The sequence below is a fragment of the Lutjanus erythropterus genome, chromosome 17 (assembly GCF_056507025.1).
Source record: "Lutjanus erythropterus isolate fLutEry1 chromosome 17, fLutEry1.hap2, whole genome shotgun sequence".
NCBI lineage: Eukaryota > Metazoa > Chordata > Actinopteri > Lutjaniformes > Lutjanidae > Lutjanus > Lutjanus erythropterus.
In genome coordinates, this window is record NC_139333.1 from 655,621 (window position 1) to 677,324 (window position 21,704).

Below are 21,704 nucleotides of genomic sequence, written 5' to 3' on the forward strand. Positions count from 1 at the left end.
TTACAGCGCACAAATGAACATTAATGAATATTATTTTAATATACTTAGAATACACCAAAAATAATTAACTTTTCTGTAAGCTGTTTACAAAATGTAGCATGTTTTCTGTCACTGCAAACATTTTCTGCTCCCTCTCCTCCTCTTCTTTGGGTTTTTGTCCAGACACATAATTTATAATTTAATAATAAATTCATTACTTACCACTATAGCAGTGCAGGTGGATGACACACGCTCGTGATGTTTTGTTGTGGCCTGTGATTCAGACAATGTCATAATCATACAGTCTAATACTAATCTCCTATTGTTCTGTTTCTTTCTCTCTTCTTTCCTTCATTGTCATATAACAAAAATACTGACTAATAAAAGTCTCTTTAACTTTCAACCAATGTCTGGTTAAACGACAAGTTAAGGCATCAGACCATATCAGACCAAAACTTAACATGTTTTTGATTCAACTCTAAAATTATATACATCGACATGTTAAACAAACATTGTTCATAAACAATTCTATGATGATGAAGTTATACAGTTTATTATACTATAAATAAGACAATAATAATAATAGGTCTATTTAACCCTAGAACACTAACGTTAAAATTAGTAACACTATCACTAACGACGGGTATATTTTACCCGAAATAATATACCCAATAAAAAATATTTCTCACCAAAATACATTAAAGTACAACAATACATGGCAAATTGAAGCACTTTTCTTCTATTTTCCATAATACAACATCTCACAAACCAAAAAAAAGGTATCATGGGGGGACCCTATAAAAAGGCTCAAAAATTAGCGAAAAATTAGGGTCTCGTTAACAAAAAATTCCTCAAAAAAAATATAATGGAACTGGGAACTTGCTCTTCTGTTAATCCATTCCTGGGACATGTGAGCCTTGTCTGGTGAAGGCACAGTCTCCCTGCATCACTGACAACTGTGGAAGAGATGATCAAATAAATGCATTTTTTGAGTGGGGAAAAATGAGCAGCTGACTATGAATTATTTTTGAACATATGAATTTCATTTGAAATGACCATAAAGTAATATTTATTCATAACCATTACACTAAATAAGGGTTACACACAAATTCCAGGACCACGTCAACTTACCTTGTGCCTTACATACAGTCGGTGCAGGTGCCTAGCTAACGACTGCTAATGTAAGTGAACATTAGCTACTTACTTACTTGTTGGCATGCCAAAGTCACCAAGTCTGTGACAGGACTGTGACAGGACAGCTGTGTGTGATATGGGGCAAAAATGTGGCAGACCTGAATGTTGTTATCATCTGATTTTATACACAAACACTAATGTCGGGTAAAATACACCCGAAAAATATTTTACTCTCAATCACTAACGTTGGGTGAAAATCACCCGAACAAGTGCCTGCTGAATAAACCGTGGATGGGAGCAGGGAAACATGCCTACCTTTTATGACGTCAGTGAGCAGGCTGAAGCTACCCAAGAACCCATGCAACTCAGACCGCAGCATCATAATGAAAATCATGTGACTCTAATCGTGTGGGTGAAAATCACCCGACGTTAGTGTTCTAGGGTTAAATGTAATTAATTGTAATTGCATTATTAATGTGAAAGAGTAATTAGTTACATGTCTAGTTATCTCCCAATGTAATGGAATTTCAGTCACCATCATTTTGTAATGTTCAGCGCTATTTAATTAATAATAACCTGCAAAATACCAACACATTCTGGTGTTTGTGGCAGAAACAACTAGTGTTCTTATGTGTAAACTACACTTTTATTGTCTGTGGTTTAGATCAGACCTGGGCAAAATGTGGCCTGGGGGCTGGATGTGGCCCACGGGAAGGTTTCATGCGGCCCACAAATTGAAAAAAGACATTTAATAGCATTTTGCTTACTTTTAAACTGTTATCAGACCTTTACTTTGAAAGGGCTAAGTGCTGTGTTAATTGGTAAAGATAATGAACTGTAAACTATAACCTTATTCACTCAGTGCATCTCCATGTTGCTTATGTTATTCTTTTACCCTTGTAGAAGAATAACTCTCACAGTTCATCACATGGCAATGATAGTCTTTGGTTTGGGGGCTTTTTGTACTTTTGATTGATAGTACAGCTTAAGGCAGGTTGACACACAGCAAAGGTTGGAATCAACCCAGGGCAGCTGCTGGGGGTCACGCTCTACCAACTGATCTACCAGGAGACCAGAGACTAAACACACTTCAACTCATGGTTCAGGACAACATGTTCACAGTGGTGAAACAACAGGATCTGGTCTGCAGTAGACATGGACCTTCAGCAGGAGAAAGACTGAAGAATTCACATGGAAGGAGTTCAACAAACTGCTGTAGGGGATGATGTTGGGGCAAACACTAAACCCCACCTGTGCCACAGGCTGGTTTGTTATTGGTGGAACTGGTGTGACATCACGGTGTCCTCTGTGGATATAAGTAGGAGAAGTAGCAGTTTATCTCCGTTTCCTCTGAAGGTGAAGACATCAGGATTTTCAATACGTAACTTCAGCAGAACTCTGACAATGAAGGTAAGTCTTAAACTTCATACATCTGTTTGTCTCAGACCTGCCCAAAAGTACTTAAGTTAGAATAAACTGAAGGTAAAATGGAATAAAATTACACATTTCTCCAAAACAGTACGGGAGCATCAGACCTCACTCCGTCCTCTCTCTTCCAGCTGATATCGGTCGTTGTCCTCCTCCTGGCTCCAGTGTTGGCCCGCTGCGCCCTGCCATTGGACTGCAGTGACATCCAGAAGCAAGACAAGAGTCAACCCAGTGGAGTGTACGCCATCTACCCCAAAGGGTGCCTGTCTCGTGTCAAGGTACACTTCATCCTCTCTGGGATGTAGGTAGACCTTCAGATGATAGAGCTGCTGGTTCCAAGATGAGACGTCAACACGTGTTTGCAACTTGATCACATTTACCAACGAGTGTGTGTTTGTGTGTAGGTGCACTGTGACATGAAGACAGATGGAGGACGGTGGACGGTGAGTTTTCACTGAAGTCAAGTTGAAGTTACAGTCAAGTGGTTTGAAGTGTTAACATTTGGTGATGTGTCAGATAACTGGTGGTTAACCCTCCATCCCGTCCTCCCCAGGTGTTCCAGAGGAGGATGGACGGCTCGGTGAACTTCTACAGGGGCTGGGATCAATACAAGACGGGCTTTGGTAACGCTGCAGGAGAGTACTGGCTCGGTGAGAACTGAAACCAAACTAACAGTCATGTGACTTCATGAGAGTCACTGTTCAGAAAGTACAAACATGAAACTCTGTTGAGTCGATCAAGATATGAGATTTTTCATGAATGTTGTGTCTCCAGTGTTCAGTCTTAAAGAGGCGAGTTTTCTTGTGTAGTGTCTCATTCAAGAACCACTTGTATGAACAGATTTGTTCTAACTCCACTGGATGATATTATTAAAATGACAGATTTACTTTGTGAATCTCTAAGACAGTTAGAGAGTTCAATTCAAGGAGTTTCTCTAATTGTATTTGAGTTACATTTTCCTTCGAAGCACTCATCATACATTCAGGTGTTTTCTGGATCTCTGAAAATTGGACTTGAAACAAACTTGCTAAGTTCTTCTTTTTACTCTTTGATAACACTTCCTAACATATGGGGCAGGAAGTGTAGCCTTATATGGTATTATTGGTTATTTATGCTTATTTACAAGTGTCATGCACATGCACTCAAATACACACAGGTGGATCATTTCAACAGTTATCTGAAGATGCAAACATTTACTGAATCTGCATGAGGCACAAAATATACAATATTTCACTCTTCTTCTTCTTGTTTGTGCATTACAAGTCAAGATGTGGGTGCAACACAATGAAATATATCCTGATCTTTAATATATCCATCAGTGTTATCACTATCAGTTTGGCTGTAAAGTTACCCATTTGTGTGTGTGTGTGTGTGTGTGTGTGTGTGTGTGTGTGTGTGTGTGTGTGTGCAGGTCTTGAGAACATCCACCAGTTGACACGTCAGCGAAAGTACGAGCTGCGGGTCGACATGGAGGACTTCACAGGAAAAAAAGTGTTTGCTAAATACTCTCAGTTCTCTGTGGGCCCTGAGTCTGACGGATATCGAATGACTGTGTCTGGATTCACGAATGGAGGGGCAGGTGAGCATCAGGGCAGGAAGGAGGGTGCTAATTTATTGGTCTCGCTCTGTTCTGCAGTAAGAGACACTTCCTCTTATTCATCACATCCTTATTCACCAAGTCTCTAAACTCCCAGTAATATGTTTTAGAGTAGCAGTACAGTAGCCGTGACAGTAGTGGTTGTAGTATTAGTATCATAAGTATCATTGTGAAACTCTCTGTTTCATGTTGTATTTCTGTAGGAGACTCCCTGACTTGGCACAGCAAACAGAAGTTCTCCACCTTCGACAAAGACCAGGACCAGAACAGTGGGAACTGTGCCAAAAGCTACCTGGGGGCGTGGTGGTACAACCTGTGTCACCGTACGAACCCCAATGGAGTTTATCGTTGGGGGGCTGACGGGACTGTCCACGCTGTTGGAGTGAGTTGGTACACTTGGAAGGGTCATGACTACTCCCTGAAGACCCTCAGCTTTAAGATCCGTCCTGTATAGTTGTGTGCAGTGGTTCTCCATGACCAGTGTACAGCTGATGATTATTTTCTCTTTGTCTGTCTCTGGTACATAATCACATATAATCTTAAGATGGAAGCAAACACACAGAGTCAGATAACTTGTTGGTAACTTCATTAATTACCAAAACAATTTAGAGCAAATGAAAAGACAAAAATATACAATAACAATTAAAGCAAATATTAAAAAAAAATAATAATAAACATGGAGATCAGCAGTGGGTATAATAAAAGACAGACTGATTATGTGTGTGAGCAGCTTCTGGGTGTGAAGTCTTCAGTCAAAAAGGTGTTGATGTAGAGAAATGATTCTCCAATGTTTGTTGGAGGTTTGAAACCCTGATGTCAATCATTATCTGCTGAACGGTGTCAATAAATGAGAAGCTGAGCAGAAAACTGATGGGATCTGATGTCTTCACTTCGTCTCCTGTGTCTCTCTGTCTGGATTCTCTGTTCTTTTGGGGGATGGTCACATTTTAAGGAAAATAAAAAAGAGGGACAGTCACATCACTACAGAACAAGAGCATTAAAAGCATTAAGACCCTGATGATTCTTTATTGTTAAGATTGTGAGTTTTCATGAAATTGTGATGCCCTGGTGGCACGGACAATATTTATGTTTCATCTTTTGATGAAACAGGAAGTTGTTGTAGCTTCAGTCTGCGTGGTCAAATCTGATCCAGACTTCACAGGTTTGCTGAAGGTCTTGACCTGAGGACGTCCCACATACAGTTAAAGTCATAGCACCGCCCACTGCCGACATGTTTTATACTTGGGTGGACTGACCAAATCAAATACAAATCTGAGTTGGGCTCAAAACTCAAATCTATTCAGTTAAGTTGCCTTTAAATTTTTCTCAGCTTTTTAGTTTTTACAGTGTGTTAACTTGTTGCAGTGAGACGTGTGAATAAAGTTACATTACTGAAAGTATTTGAGTTGACTTAATCAAATATTTTAATTTAACTGTAATCAAAGAGTACATGTAGCATTAACTATATTTAAACCCCGATAACCTCCAACTTCTACGTTCATCAACTCAAAACAATTGTGCAAACCAACTTTTTAGTATAGAGTATCAGTAACTTATTTTGCTTTACAGTGTATCTTAGTGTATTATTGTATGAACTAAGTGTTATTCCATCCATGTAACTACTGTACAACAGATACTGCTGAATCAAAAAAGCGCGTTATGTCTGTTGACAGTTTTGGACAGTTTGTGGAATCTAGTCCCATCCCTGGAAACCAGACGTACCATCACCAGCGCCTTCTGGCTTCTGACACTATGTGGAACGTAAAGCAAAACCTTCTGCTTCTTCCTCAGCTATTGATGAACTAGTTCATTGGTTCCCAACCTGGGGTCCGGGCCCACCAAAGGGGGACAGCAAAAATCATTGGCAGTCCCCAAGATGTTTGCTGCTCTGAGGTTGTAACTGCTTATTCTAGAAGGGTCGCGGGCTGCTGGAGTCTATCCCAGCTGACATTGGGCGAGAGGCGGGGCCTGGACAAGTCGCCAGTTCATCACAGTGGCTGACAACCACTCACACTCATATTCACACCTACGGGCAATTTAGAGTCACCAATTAACCTGCATGCATGTCTGTGGACTGTGGGAGGAAGCCGGAGAACCCGGAGAGAACCCACGCAGACACGGGGAGAACATGCAAACTCCACACAGAAAGGCCCTGATCCAGTCTGCTGGGGGATCGAACTCAGGACCTTCTTGCTGTGAGGCAGCTCTGAGGTTGTCAAAATTGCATATTAACAAAAATTGCAATTTGTATTTATGTAAGAGTCTGTATAAATTCTGCATAAAAGACCATTTTCATCATTGATACCAAGGTTCTGAAACATTTTTAGTGTTGATATCTTGATTTTTAACCATTTTTAGTGGTGATATTTGGATGCTTTGAGACTCTGTCTCTGTGTGCTTGATTACAGGAGTGGGATCAGGTGTGCAGGTTTTGGGTACCAAGCTGCTAATCATATTCAATCAACTCTGCTATATAATCCAGGCCCCTGACTCTTCCATACCGCAGGACTTTAGACTCAGCTCTCCAGTCAGTTAGTCTCTTTGATTCTTCGTGCTCTGTGTTCGAGCTGTCTTTGTCTCCTGTTGGGGGGTCTCCTGGGACAAAGGGATGGAAACCACTGAGCATCCTCTAAACTTTTCAGAGATAATTCAGACAGAAAGACACAGGAGACAAAGTGAAGACATCAGATCCCATCAGCTTTCTGCTCAGCTTCTCATTTATTGTCACCATACAGCAGATAATGATTGACATCAGGGTTTACAGGGATGATATTCTGCTGTACACAAAGACTGTCAATATTTCAATTAAATGGATTTAATATACATTTTAATTACTTTTGAGTAATTTGTATTTTGAGAGGCAGAAAAAATGAGATGTAGTTTGTAACAATACTTTACATTTAATTTGTGTATTTCAAATACTTAAAATTTACTTTTAATTTTGTCATTTTATTCTCAAGACATTTTTATCCCAGGTTTAAACTGTAGAAAAAAACTGTACAACAATTACCCTAATCAGTCTCTGGCTAAACACAAGTGAAACATGTTCAGCAACACGCTCACTGTTCAATTATATTTATGTTCCTCATAATGGCTTGAAGAAAGAAGCTGTTTGCTGAAATTAAAATATGAACAGATGTTGCATGTAAAGAAAAGGTTAGTGACACACACTAAAACAACAGAGGAAGATATCATATCAATAAACCACCCAGCATGCACCCCTGAATCCTCCACCTTCATGATGTCCTGACTGTCCGCTTCAGATTCATGAAGAGGGAAATTTACAGAGCAAATCTTATCAGGACCTGAGGAAGAGCGCTCAGCTTCAGTCTCACAGAAGTTGAGTAAAATGTAATTAAAAACAGAACGTATAAACAGAAGATATTTAATGTTTAAACTCATACATTTCAGGGGTTTTTTTGTAAATGGCATCATCTCTCTGAAATAATCAGGGGCATCTCTGGAAAAAGCCCCTTTAATACCCAAACATGATCCTGTCACCTGTTACCATCTGTTTACCTGTGGAACGTTCCAAACAGGTGTTTTTGGAACGTTACGCAACTTTCAGTGTTTTATTGCTCCTGTCACGACTTTTGTGAAACATGTTGCAGGCATCACATTCATAATGAGTATTTGAAAATCATTGCATTCTGGGTTTATATACATCTTTACTTTTTTGGAACAGGTTTGTAATTAAATATATTTTCCACAGCAATACTTTGTATTTTATTTAAATACATTTGATGTGCAATTATTTTTTCACCAAGATACTCCTGTATTTGTGCCCATCTCTGGCTGTGTGTCGGTCCCGGAGGTTTACTGCACAGGACGGATCTTCATGCTGATGGTCTTTAGAGAGTAGTCATGACCTTTCCAGGTGTACCAACTCACTCCAACAGCATACAGAGTGCCATCAGCCCCCCAACGATAAATCCCATTTGGATTTGCCCTGTGACAGCTACCGTACCAGAACGCCCCCAGGTATGATCTGGCACAGTTTCCAGACCAGGTGTCCTGGTCTCTGTCGAAGGTGGAGAACTTGTGTCCGCTGTGACCACCCAGGGAGTTTCCTACAGAGACACGAAAAGTTTATTTACATGTATGATCAGAACATTACGATACGACTGATCCCAGTCCATTTTTACCTGTACTTTCTTCATCTTGCTTCGTCTCCAGGAACACTGTGCTCATACTTAGTTTCTCAACCTCACACCTGGTAGCTGTACTGGTTATACTGGCACCCAGTGCAACCACAGAGAAATTCACCACCATTGATGTCAAACTACATATTATTATTAACACAACTGAGGTACTAAACAGACACTCACACACCCATGAACTGGTCATTAAGCTTTAATTATCAGCTGTGATGACGAGCAAAACTACCACAGAAGTGGTTTTCAGTATTTTGCCAGATGTTTGTATATGTGAACAGGTTCCGTCAACATGATGGTGTTTCCACTGTGCAAGATGCAGTCAGGGAGACAGAGGTCTGCGTGCTTCTGTCAGAGCATGATGCTGGTTGTATACCCGTTAGATAATCCATTTGAAACCTCTGCATGATTCTTCCCTCGAGTTTCAGAAACACTGTTCTGCTTCTGTTTCCTCCACCTACAGTAGTGTTAACAGAACAGAGGAGTGATGATGGGAGGTGAGGAGAAAGAGGAGAAGATGATGGAGAACAGGAGGCCGTGAAGCTGCACCTCAGTCTCAGCTCAGATTGAGATGCAGCTTCAGCATCCAGTCCTGCTCATGTAATGCCCCTCCCACTGTCCTTGAGGCTGTCTTGTGTTGTTCTTCTTTTTGTAATATAGTGTTGTTGTTTTTTCTTTTGTTTGTATTTTGTTTTGTTGTCACTGGATTATTTGTGTATTGACTGTTTTCTGGGTTTCTTTCTTTCTTTTTCTCTCTTCTTTTCTCTTTTACTTTGCTCATTGTATGTGTTTCTGGTAAATATTGTTTTTATTAAATTATGTGAGTGTTGTTTAGATTAGTATTATCGTGTTCATTTGTTTGTTTTGATTTGTTTTTTCTTAAAGGGAGGGGAGGCCTCTATAAGCCTGAGGCTTCCTGACCTCTCCTGACACTCATGGTTATTTCACTGTCATGCTGCCCACACTTATGCTCCTGGCACACCTGCTTCTTAAAGGTGATGAGAGCTGACTTTCTGATTGGTTTATTGTGTGTTCTACCTAAAACTCACGCATGAATTAATCAAGGCACTCGTGCACAGCTGATAGGTGTATTGCACTGTGTGCTGTAGGTGCAAAGGGCAGGTCAGGGCAGGATCTTGTGCAGCTCTTTGTTAATTGTCATTAGCATGACAAAAAATCCAACCTAAGGCCAGTCAGTCTGAAGTCAGTCTTTCTTGCTGTGTGAAAATAAAATAAACTCACCTGCCCCTCCATCGATAAATCCAGATAGAGTCAGTGTGTATCCGTAGGACTCTGGGCTGATGGAGAACGAGGAGTAACCAGCAAACACTTTGTTTCCTGCAAAGTCCTCCATGTCGACTCGCAGCTCGTACTTTTTCCTCAGTGTCAGGTGGAAGAGATTCTCAAGACCTGAAAACAGACATACGCACACATTAAAAGACAGAAACCGTGATTTTCATGAAGTCACATGACTGTTTCAGTTCTCACCGAGCCAGTACTCTCCTGCAGCGTTACCAAAGCCCATCTTGTATTGATCCCAGCCCCTGTAGAAGTTCACCGTGCCGTCCATCCTCCTCTGGAACACCTGGGGAGGACGGGATGAAAACAAGTAAGATATCTGACAGCTGATGTTTCCAGACAACATGGTTCATACCAGTGTTACATACATATACATACACATTACATACAGGAATCAGCTGCTTTTGTTCTCAGTTGGAGGGCGTGTTAACCCTGTGCAGTCTCAGAAGGAATGGAGGCAACACTTGAAATCACAACAAATAAATCAGCCACCGGATTCTTCATTTTGGGTTTTTAACAATGAACACACTGATGAACAAGTCAATTACCTTTACAGTGAAGTTCTTGTGCACTGACACATTTGGGTGATTCTGTTGCAAAAGATTTAGGTTTGATCGTTTGTGTGTCCAAAGATGTAACATTTCACTAACCCAGTGTCAGTCCGATCTGCCACTCTTTGCGTTGCTGGACACTGGGAACAAGAACGCTGCCAAACAGCAAATATTATGTTGGAGGCTCCATCAGCTCGGTGGATCACTTACGCTTTGGAGTTTATGTACTACTCTACTGTACTGAGCAAATTCCATGAAAATATTTGGTGGACAAGGTGTGTGGAACGTGGGTTGTGTATCAAACAGAACATCCTGTATCGAAGGTTCAGGATAAAGATATTGTATGCAGTGTTGCACCTTTATGATTCAAACTGGTGACGGTCTACTGTTGACTTGCCAGGTTTCATTTTAAAGCATAAAATCAGGATTATACACAGTAATAAGAACATCAACTAAAAATTACTTGCTGGAAAGAGATCAGATAGTTGGCAGAACCTTAATCATGTGACTTATTAGAATTAAAGGAAGGCCTCCGGTCAATCTGAGAACCTGTGAGCCAAATTTGGCGCTTGAATTAAAATACTTACCGTCCATCGTCCTCGTGAGGCCATGTCACAGTACACCTACAAAAGAACATAATGCTACATTTAATACATTTAGAATTATAATATACAATTGTGCTATTGTGCACTGTCTCTAGTGCAGCTGCTGATGCTTCAACTGCTAATGCCGCATTAGACCCAAAACATACTGTACTACTGAAGAGAAAAATAATATGCCTTTCACACAGACACCTTGAGCAGCTATAGGGGTCTTCAGCAATTCAGTAAGTCAGCACGGTGACACCGAGGACTGATTACAGGTGAGCATTGTGGTTTCTAAGTACTAAGACAGATGTGGATATTAATTGTGGGATAAACTAATTAGCACGTCTCCACTTTGCTCAACCCTGCTAATTAGCTACGCAAATGATCTGAGGGAAATTCATCATAGTCACCGGTGTGTATAGACAGTGAGAATATACGTAGCTATTGCTGCTTAAAACTGTGTGTGAGCGCGGGCGTTATAGAAATGTAACATAATGCAAACAACTGGCAGAGTAGCCAAGACCAGTTCCTACTGAGTAAAAAAATCAAATCACGTTTTCTGCCAACAGTATTATTACAAATCTGTCAGACAAAATTTTTCTCTGCCTCTATAATTTTGGCCTGAGCTTTGTTTTTAAATGGTGCAGTACATATAATTTCACTTTAGTTTACAGTACAGTTGTGTTGTAATGTGTGCTAAATGACCCTCTGATACGGTCTAAAGAGGCTCTAATAACAGCTTTAATACTGTCTAATAAAGAACACATTATTTCTAGTTTTTGACAATGTTTTATATATTTTATTATGTTAAATCATCATCAGCTGCTATCAGCTCCGACAGAAACCTTTCCTCTCTTGACTGAGGGAGCTGGAGATGTGACCACGCTGCCCACAGCACTGACGCCTACTCGCATCAGAAGCCTCAGTCAGAAGTTGTACCTGGACAGCAGACGTGGCTCCGATGGGATAGATGGTGTAAACTCCACTGGGTCGACTGTTGTCGTGATTATAGATGTCACTGCAGTCCACTGGCAGGACGAGACGCGCGCAGCTGCTCAACCCTGGAGCCAAGAGGAGGACGAGGACTGATACCAGCTGGAACAGAGGACATGTTGTCATTTGGTTTTTATTAAAAACACTGTAAATAATTTGAACATTTCAGACTTTGGCCTCTGCAGCCGGCGCAGGGAAACCCTGTGTGCTGTGGCTGATTCAGTTTTGAACATATTTATGTTTACATTTACAAAATATTCTGTTTTTTGTCCTGATTCTGAAAAAGACAATACTCCAACTAACCTGTGGATATTTTCAAATAGGCTTGGGAATCTTACATGTAACAGGATTTTGTAATCTGGATACAAAAATAAAGTAACTGTATTCCATTATTTTAAGGTTCGACAGTATTAAGTATTTCAGGACTTAGTCTTGGAATCATTTTCTGACATTTTATGGACCAAACAACTCATTGATAATGGAAAAAATATTGCCAGATTGATCACTTGTTGAAAAATTGTTCCGAACATGTGCTCCACCTGTTTCACATGTTTCTGATATTCAGTTAAACAAACAACCATTGATTGGTGGAAAATCTACTAAACCTCATGCTGATTGAGGTTTGAGGTTTTTTTTAGTCAACACAACGCTGCTGGAGTTTCACAGGAAAACAGCGCTGCAGATTCTCCCAAACAATGGAAGTGAATGGTGACCAGTTTTCAGAAACACAGTAAACTGATAAACATCTCAACAAACAGTGACAAACTTACTGTCATGGTCGGTCAGATTTCTGCTGAGGTGCGTTGATGAAAATCCTGATGTCTGGATGCTGTGATGTCCCTCTGTCTTATTTATGTTCCAGAGATTAATGAATAACTAAACGGTTGCTGTTTCCATAAAACTGTGAAACGATCTACTGAAGTGGAGTAAACATACTGTATTTCCTTGTGTGTGTTTGTCTTGACAGAACTTTGGTTCCACCCTCACCTGACATGTCGCCACGTCGTGGGGACGCAGCTCCTCTGAAGGACCAAAGAGGAAACTTCTTAACTTGAAGTAAAAACTTGATTTTAGTGATAAGTTGCAATGTTGCAGTCACAACTTCCTGTTGGGACTGTTGCATCACAGTGGTACACATGCTCCTGTCCCTAAAGAATGACTGTATATTTACAAAAAACAATCAAGTGTATCAGTCTGAATATTAAATATCTTGTCTTTGTGCTGTATTCAGTTGAATATCGGTCAAAAAGGATTTGAAAATCGTTGAATTCTCGTTTTATTTATATTTTACCCAACTTGGAAGAGGCTGACAATAAAACCTGTCACCTGTTATATTATATTTCATTACATTCCACTGATCCAATGTACGCTTTTGTTCAAATAACTATCAATAAGTGCATTCAGACACAACAGGAAGAAGCAAAGGAGTGGACCTTGAGTTCAGACGTTATAAACTGCTGTGCTGTTTCCAAGGTCAAGAATGAACATCGAAGACAAAAACAAATCTGCTTGATAAGAGTTTGAATTAATTTATTGTGGCTTCATTGCTGTAAAATCTGTTTTATCTGTGATCACTGATCTATAATCTATAATCTGAGTGATGCTCAGGTGAGTGAACTTTGGAGTTAGTGAGGAGAAAACCTGCAGTTTATCAGTTAGATAACATCTGAGCTGAGCTGTAAAACAGACTGCCTCAACACAAACACACAGTCTGCTGGGTTTCACACTGAAGGTGAGTACGGTGGTCTTCTCTTCTCTCACAGTCTCATTCATTTTACGTCTGAACTCGGTTTCGTCTGTTTCCTGTGTGGGTTTTCTGTGGCTCGGTGGAAACAGATCTCACAGCAGCCTGTCTGAGCTGTAGGAAGCTGTTTTTCATCATGAAGTTATCTATGGCAGCTGAGTGACCGTTTAACACAGGGGCCTCAATCTGTCGGCCCGGGGCCCGGGGCCCGGTAACCTCCCCCTCCCTCCAGCCCGTGAGATGATGATGATGGTTTAAAATGAAACCATTTTATTTAAAAAGTATTGTATGGATGTATTTGCGATGGATTGCTGTAGTAACTTCGGTTACTGTATTCTAACATGTCAAATATCTGCAACAAATGACGAAATATGTCAACTATGTACATCATAGTACTATATGTAACAACAGTATAGAAAAATATTAATATAAGAGCACAGAGGCAGAACTCTCAGACTCACCTCAGACTCTGATCTCAGGTGTGAAAATGTATTAACATTAATCAGTGTTAAAGGTTTGATGGTATTTATTTTTTTCTGTTTGCAACATATTGCCTTTTCTATTTAAAATTTCAATTTTATTTTATTAGAATATAAATATTAGTAGCTTCAAATGGTCAGAAACATCCCAAAACCGTTGAAGTAATTTGATTATAAAAGTTACTTGGAACATCACAATATAATAATGCAGCTAAGCTGAGGCTTTGACTGTGTGTCTGGTGCTACAGTTACTCATTCCAGCCTATTAATTTAGAACGACAAAAAAATTCATAGAAACTACTCAGGTAAGAACTACGTAGGTATCCATTACGTCCAAGGGGCAAACAAAACATTTGCATCCAGTGCAAAAGCAAAGTCACATCTTTGTGTGGAGTTCAACTTTGATGAACTTTGACGTTGCGGCCTCAGCCAACAGCAGCAAAATGTGTGGTTGACCCCACCTGGCTTCATCCTGCATGACAAGATACAAATCTAGCTTCAGCAGGCTCATCTGTATTCACACTATGTTCCTGGTGAATTAGCCTGTCCATTAAATTTAGACTAGTGGACTAATGTAACAGTAAGAAAATATTCAGAAAGCAGTTAAAAATGAGCAGTTTATTAACTGATAATGTCTCAAAAACATACTGTGTGTATTAAGAGTCGTTCAAAGCCATTAATCGCAGTCTACAATCGGCAAATGGTATTTTAAATGCTGCTGAAATGTGAGACACTGCACCGTGTAATACGAACATTAAACATTAACGTACAAAACACGACAAAGACTTCAACTTTTCAGACTAAAAAGAATCACAGTCTGCAGGTACATGACATCGTTCACCTACAGCTGATGTTAGCTGCAGCCTGTCGTACAGTGAGGCTAACGTTAGCAGTGCTAGCAGCAGCGGGTTAATGTCCATCTGGAGTTGGGTGGACCATCGGAGCATATGCTCTGGGTTAGAGGGGCTGCAGTGCCACCTAGTGGCAGGCAGCTGCATAACACCTCACAGGCAACAGTTAAAAGGCATTGTGTGTTAATAAAATATTGATAAATAGTTTGACTGACTGGTATTTCTGGTGCTGGCTAGCAAGGGTAGCGTGTTTAATCACAGAGTCGACTAATTGCACTTCTGTGACTGTGCCCTAAACCCAGGGGCCACAACATGAAGCAGCCGTCCACAGAAACACTGGAAACAGCTCCTCACAGTGTTTTTCCTCCTGTGCTCACAGACAGTATGGCGGGGGGCAGGAAGTCGGTGTGCTGTGGTTTTTCTGCTCTGGAGGCCACACTGGGTGTCCTGTTCATCATCATGACAGTTGTGTGTGTGACGCTGATCACACTGATGGTTACCTGGAAATCACATGCAGGTAAGAACACAACCACACACACATAGAGTATATATTTACATCTATAGTAGTCCGACTCACTGCAAGTATAAGTCCTGCCATTAAACACTTGATCCAAGCCACATCGTGGCGTCTGCATCTACGCTTTCAAAGTCACTGGGAAACAACAAAACTCTGAGCTGCAACCTTCACACTGAAATGGACAACTTAACACCTGGGACACTAACAGTACGAACAGAAACAAGCTAGCAGCATGAGCAGGAGAGGAGAACTTTGATGTCCCTTGATAAAGTTTCTATTTTTTATAAATGTAGTCTTGCATAGTCAGACGTCTCTCCACAGCACTCAGTGCTGGAGAAAGGTCTCGTCCCACACATACACATTCTGCTATAGGGGGAAAACCACCCTGCCTTGTGTGCAATTCTTTAAACTAACCACAAATGTCTTGGAGCTAAGCCCAGGGTGCAGCTACTATAGATGTAAATATATCACTTATCACGTAAGTTTCCTGTTTCATGGAAAGACATCAAACTCAACGCCACACCACAGCCACACCCCTCAGAGTTTACAAAGCCTTTTAATAAAATTCTGATCACAAAGTAGTCACGGTGACTTTGAAGTCATTATGATGAATTCTGTAGGAAGAGTTTGTTAAAATACAACACGGGGACAACGCCAAAAATGACCATGAAATTCAAAATGGCAACTTCCAAGAGGCTTTTTTGTGCGTCTGGGTGTGATACATATGTCTACCAATTTTCGTGTATGTTGATGAAATATATAGTTGGGGCTGCTGTTTAGTGGGTGTGGCCTGGCCATTTTGTCCCACCCACCACTAAAAACCACAGCAGACATAAATTTTCACCATGACCGATGCAACTCCCAAATTTGGTGACTTTGAATATGTTTAAGCCTCCAAAAATGCAATTCATTTTAAGGAATAAAAGCAAAGAAAAGAAATTCAGTTTCAGTGGAGTCCCAAATAACCAGTACTGTTGACGAAAGAGTTGACAGTTTCCCATCTCTGTCCATCCCCATCAGCTCCAGAGCCAGACGTCCGTCCCACTGCAGAGCCTCAGCACAAGCCGTACCTGATCGGAGTGGGTCGAGCCGACTGCACCGGGCCACCAGCTGAGGTCCCTCTGGTCAGTATCAGAACACACACCAAACACCGATGCTGCCTTCAGGGCCTCCTGCCACACGCCGCCTCCCTCTATACGAGTGCTCAGTGTATATTAAACCATAGGCACCCAACAGCACTGACTGGTGAAACTGACCTAACCATGACTACTTAAAACAAGAGGAGAATTTAAAGACACTTTGCTCCTTTGGTCGGTGGGAATGGAATAATTAAGTGATCATGCACAGTAAGCAGGTCAATATTGTGAAATAAACCCCAACAAGGTGATGCAGGATGTAAGTGATGTATGTAAGTATGTGACTTAATGTCCAGAGATACTTTGTTAGTGTAATTAAGTTATTTCACCATTTTACAGCTCAAAGTTGCTGAACTGTGGGGCTTCAACTAATCAATCAACCTTTATTTTCTGATTTTTGTAGTGAGGTGCTGGATCCAATTAAATAGGTGCTGGTCCCGATCCGTGAGGTCTCGGATCCTGTTGATGCAGACACTCACCTGTAGTTGGCCCTAACTGAACCTGATTCTGAGCACCGAATCAAACAAACTCGATCCTGATCCCACACTGATCCTACACATTTGGTGGAAGTAGCCTGTTTCCCCCTTAAAATATATAATACCTGTATGTGGTATAATTGTGAAGAGAGTTGAGGTGGATGATATGTGTTGTTGTTGTTAAACAGCAGCTTACTGAGGACTGTAGGAAAACACACAAACTCACCTTCGATCTCTGCAGCAGACACGGGACGGTTCCTGCCTGACTGGGTGTGTTAGGACTGATAATCTTTATGGTTCCTCCACTGAAATCAGCACGGGTCCACTCTGAACTGCACCCGCAAAGTCAAATCCGTCAAATCCGCACCTGTCCTGTGACCCAACCCGCACCGTGATTAAACACACAAACACAGTCACGCACTTGTGTTTTCAGCTGATGTACTACATGTGCTCCTGTAGTGTTTCCATGATGATAACAAGTCTTGTTTGAGGCTATCAGAAAATACTCTTTCCCATTGTTTGACAGGATGTTTTGGCAGTCTGTCTACTTTTTGTTTATATTCACATTCATTAGTTGCGAACGAATGCACTCTTTCACTGCCCGCCTTAGACCCAGAACATACCTGATGGATTATACACAGTATCTCATCTGGTACAGGAAAGGATCAATCAGGAGGAGCTGGAAGATGCTGCTGGGGTGAAGGACGTAAGATTTTATCCAGCCTGCTGCTGGAGAATGGATATTGTTCAAAAAAAAAACTGCTGATACCAATCCAGAGAGTTTAATACCAGAGAGTTTGTGCCAGAAAAGTATTAAAGTTCCCAAGCAGTACTGCTGTCTAGACTTAGACTGACCTGCATCTGTGTATCAGAGCAACAAGACATGATAATATATTCCTTTATTAGTCCCACAGCAGGGAAATCTACAGTGGCGTCAATCCGTTCAGATTTCCTCAGTTTAGTGGATTCATGTTGGACCTTCATTAGTGAGCTCACCATTTTTATTTTCTTTGAGATGATCACACCTGTTTGTCTCTCTGTGTGTGTGTGTGTGTGTGTGTGTGTGTGTGTGTGTGTGTGTGTTTTAGATGGGTTATGCAAACCCTCAGCAGACAGCTGCAGGCATACACACTCGCCTGTACAGCCGAGCCTTCATCATTGACGACGGGAGGCGGAGAGTGGTGTTCGTCACCGCAGACGTAGGAATGATATCACAGAGGCTACGACTGGAGGTAAATACAGACACACACACACACACACACACACACACACACACATACATGCATCTGTGCTTTACTGTATTCATGGTCTTACGTAGCCACACCTCTCCACGGCGCTCAGTGCTGGACACAGATCAGGTTCCACACGTACACAGTCTGCCAGAAGAGAAAAAACTCCCTGCCATGTTTGCATTTCTCACAGAACACAGAAAAAAAAGATACAATTCGAATAAAATCTAAATGTATCTGTAGAAACTGTGTGTGTGTGTGTGTGTGTGTGTGTGTGTGTGTGTGTGTGTGTGTGTGTGTGTGTGTCCAGGTTCTGCAGGCACTGCAGGTGAAGTATGGGGATCTGTACCGTCAGGACAACGTTGTTCTGAGTGGGACACACACACACTGTGGACCAGCTGGATATTTCCAGTACACACTGTTCATGATCAGCAGTAAAGGTTACATCAAGGCGTCCATCGAGCCGCTGGTCAACGGCATCGTCAAGGTGAGTGATGTTCAGTTAATGTTCAGCTCAACACGTGTTTCTAAATCCGTGCAGCGGTTTGGCTTTTTGTTTGAAACCGTGATGCTGTAGGAAGCCCTCAGCTGTCCATGTCATGTGACGCAATGTGAAGACCGAGAAACTAGAACTACATACAAATACTTTGTTACTGTACTTAAGTAGAGCTTTCAGGTATATGGAAGCCCGTTTGCACCACTGAAAGAAAAAATATCCTCAAGGTAAGTCATAATGATGAGATAAAAAAGTTTTATCTCATCATTATGACTTACCTTGGCTTCCATACAGGTATCTGTACTTTACTTGACTATTTATTTTTCCACCAACTTTTTATTTTTACTCCCCACATTTGCACACTAATATCTGTACTTTTCATTCCATTGACATCACATTCTCAAAACAGGCTCCTCACTTTAGTTTTAATGAATCGGAGGAGGATTATTATCTATCAGTGCATCCATCAGACGTAAAAAGGTTAAAACAACATAACATGACATAACAAGACAAAAAAAAATGCAACACGATGAAAATGTCATAAAAGATGCCACAAACGATGTAAAAGACATAACAAGACAAAATATGAAAATAAAGGAAAAGACATGACAAGATGAAACTTGGATAAAAAAAATAACTGTCAGTGTGTTTGTGTTATTGTGTGACTTTGTTGTTTTAAAGTGTTAGTTCAGATTTGATGAAGTCACACAGTAACACAGGCAGCAGCAGACCAACAGCTAACTTTCTGATTTTGTCAGTGGAGTTTGGTTGGTTTGTAGAGAGTGAGATTCATCTTATGTAACGGTGGTTTCCTGTCAGAAAAGTCTGTCTGACAGAAAGATAAAGAGGTGAAAATATTCTAAATATAACGTACACTTAAACAATAATACATGTTGCTGCTGACACTGTCCACAGGGGAGACTAAACAGACTGGCTGGACGTGCATACTCCATATGCTTTGCAGGAAGACACACCTGTACTCTGCTGTGATTGGCTCTGGGCTATACCTGTCCAGGTGTTCGCTCAACACTAACATTTTCTGAGCTATGACGCTAACCGATGCTACGAACTGGGCATGATGGAGACTTAGACACAGCAGCTCACGTTCTTGTTCCCAGTGTTTGGTCAAAGTCTGTTTCTCCTCACCTTAACCTCACACAACTTTGTCCCTAACCAGACTGTTTTCCAACAGCGTCCTACATAAACCACGTCCACATCCTGTATGAATCCATATACAGTTATTTTGTGACATAAATAGATACAGATGATTTAAGAATATTAAACTTTGTTACCAGATTATCTTGATGTAACCAGAAGTTGCTGTTACCCAACAAAACATTAATCTCTACTTTTTAATGTAAAACTTTCCAGTTTATAAACCTAGCCTGACGCGCCATGCATTAAACATTGTAACCCTTGTTTCCAGAGTATAGACATAGCCCATGCTAACATGAGGCCAGGCAGGATTTACAGGAGCAGAGGAGAGCTGGACGACAGCAGCCTGAACAGAAGTCCTCACTCGTACCTGAACAACCCAGAGGACGAGAGACACAGGTATATACCGTGTATATATGTACACATCAATAGATGATTAGATTCATATTTTTATACATATTATACTACAGGGAGAAAAATAATCCTACAGTTTCCCTCTGATATTCAGACATGATGAGTGTTATTGATCCTCTCAGGTACAAGTGGAACACAGATAAACAGGTGTTGGTGCTGAAGTTCACTGATCTGGATGGAGACGGGATCGGCATGCTCAGGTAAACACACACACACACACACACACACACACACACACACACACACACACACACACGCGGCAGCCTTCCCTCATCATCATCATCATCATCATCATATAATAATAATAAAAACAGTATTACATTTTCAAAAAACATAAAACTTAAAACTTAACTTACTTTCAAGTTTAATTTTTAAACTAGATTTCAGCAGATTTTCAAGTTTTGAATCAAACTCAGACCTTTGAGAAAGTTTTGAAACTTTGAACAAAGTTTTGCTGATCTATAATCTTCCGTTCACGTCATTTGTGTTTCTTCTTTTGAGAAAATTCAATCTTGTGATTTTCAGAAGCCACCCAAACAAACCATATTTTACAGTGATCTATGAACCTGATTGGTCTTTATTTGGAACTTTTTTAAAAGATGAGTTTGGCTCAAAAGTCAAATCTGTTGAATAAAGTTGCCTTGAAATTTAAATATTTCTCGGATTTTTTGTTTTTACAGTGTCTTTACTTGTTGCAATGAGGTGTGAGTGAAAATACTGAGTTCTGACTGAAAATATTTGAGTTGACCTCATCAAATATTTTAATTGAACTGTAATCAAAGAGCACATGTAACACTAACTATATTTAATCTCTGATAATCTACAGTTTTTAAATTTATCAATTTAGCAGTGTATGGACAGCTGTGGTTATTTAAATCAGATGATTTTTACATTTATACTGCATGCAAACAATATGTTGCATGGGATCAGCAAAAAATGGGCGTGTCTGTACTCGAGGGGGAAATCTGCATGTCACGATGACACACTGTAAAAAATGAAAAACTGTGAATTTCAAGGCAACAGACTGCAGTAGATTTTTGAGTTTTGAGCAGACAGTAAAGAAATTTTAAGAAACTTTAAAGGACTTTAAATCTCTTTTACAATAACTTTCATGTTTGTGCTGAGCGTCACTTTGTTTACTTTCATTTTCACATCACGTGCCTGTTTGTATTTTGTTTTTAATTATTCACGTCAATTCAGCAGCACTCTAAAATACACAACAAGTTCAGTGTAGCATTTTTCAACATCCTGTCGGCCATCTTGTTCAAACTGTTCATTTTCGGGTAACAACAGGACAGGGCAAGTCACAGTGTTTAAACTGACTGTCAGTTTGACTCCGCCCCTCCTGACAGCTGGTTCGCTGTCCACGCCGTCAGCATGAACTACACCAACCGCATGGTGAGCAGTGACAACATGGGCTACGCCTCCTACCTGATGGAGCAGGACAAGAATCCCGGAGAACTACCTGGACAGGTGAGACTACTC

The 21,704-nt window shown here is 40.7% G+C and overlaps 3 protein-coding genes across 4 annotated transcripts in view; 2 read left to right on the plus strand and 1 right to left on the minus strand.

Moving 5' to 3' along the window:
* Window positions 1-2,381: 2,381 nt before the first annotated feature.
* LOC146311466 (microfibril-associated glycoprotein 4-like) lies at window positions 2,382-5,009 on the plus strand. The gene is made up of 6 exons (XM_084741267.1): window positions 2,382-2,523; window positions 2,673-2,819; window positions 2,946-2,984; window positions 3,095-3,191; window positions 3,953-4,120; window positions 4,342-5,009. The coding sequence occupies exons 1-6, from the start codon at window positions 2,518-2,520 to the stop codon at window positions 4,590-4,592; spliced, it is 708 nt and encodes a 235-aa protein (XP_084597393.1). The 5' UTR covers window positions 2,382-2,517; the 3' UTR covers window positions 4,593-5,009.
* A 2,089-nt stretch (window positions 5,010-7,098) lies between these two features.
* Window positions 7,099-12,557, minus strand: LOC146311467 (microfibril-associated glycoprotein 4-like). Of its 2 annotated transcripts, XM_084741277.1 has the most exons (6): window positions 12,493-12,557; window positions 11,669-11,824; window positions 10,730-10,765; window positions 9,781-9,877; window positions 9,535-9,702; window positions 7,099-8,208 (listed from the first exon to the last, which is right to left on the minus strand). In XM_084741277.1, exons 1-6 carry the CDS (start codon window positions 12,496-12,498, stop codon window positions 7,955-7,957), a joined length of 717 nt encoding a protein of 238 aa, XP_084597403.1. In that variant the 5' UTR covers window positions 12,499-12,557; the 3' UTR covers window positions 7,099-7,954. The 2 variants fall into 2 exon arrangements, with proteins under 2 accessions (XP_084597403.1, XP_084597402.1); XM_084741276.1 differs by lacking the exon at window positions 12,493-12,557 and having other exon boundaries at window positions 11,669-11,863.
* A 799-nt stretch (window positions 12,558-13,356) lies between these two features.
* Window positions 13,357-21,704, plus strand: part of asah2 (N-acylsphingosine amidohydrolase 2) — a 14,002-nt gene continuing 5,654 nt past the window's right edge. The window contains exons 1-8 of the mRNA XM_084741265.1: window positions 13,357-13,454; window positions 15,176-15,313; window positions 16,334-16,437; window positions 18,014-18,157; window positions 18,465-18,641; window positions 20,077-20,204; window positions 20,342-20,419; window positions 21,572-21,692. Of these exons, the coding sequence (XP_084597391.1) occupies window positions 15,181-15,313; window positions 16,334-16,437; window positions 18,014-18,157; window positions 18,465-18,641; window positions 20,077-20,204; window positions 20,342-20,419; window positions 21,572-21,692 (885 nt within the window). The 5' untranslated portion in view covers window positions 13,357-13,454; window positions 15,176-15,180. The remainder of the gene's footprint in view (window positions 13,455-15,175; window positions 15,314-16,333; window positions 16,438-18,013; window positions 18,158-18,464; window positions 18,642-20,076; window positions 20,205-20,341; window positions 20,420-21,571; window positions 21,693-21,704) is intronic.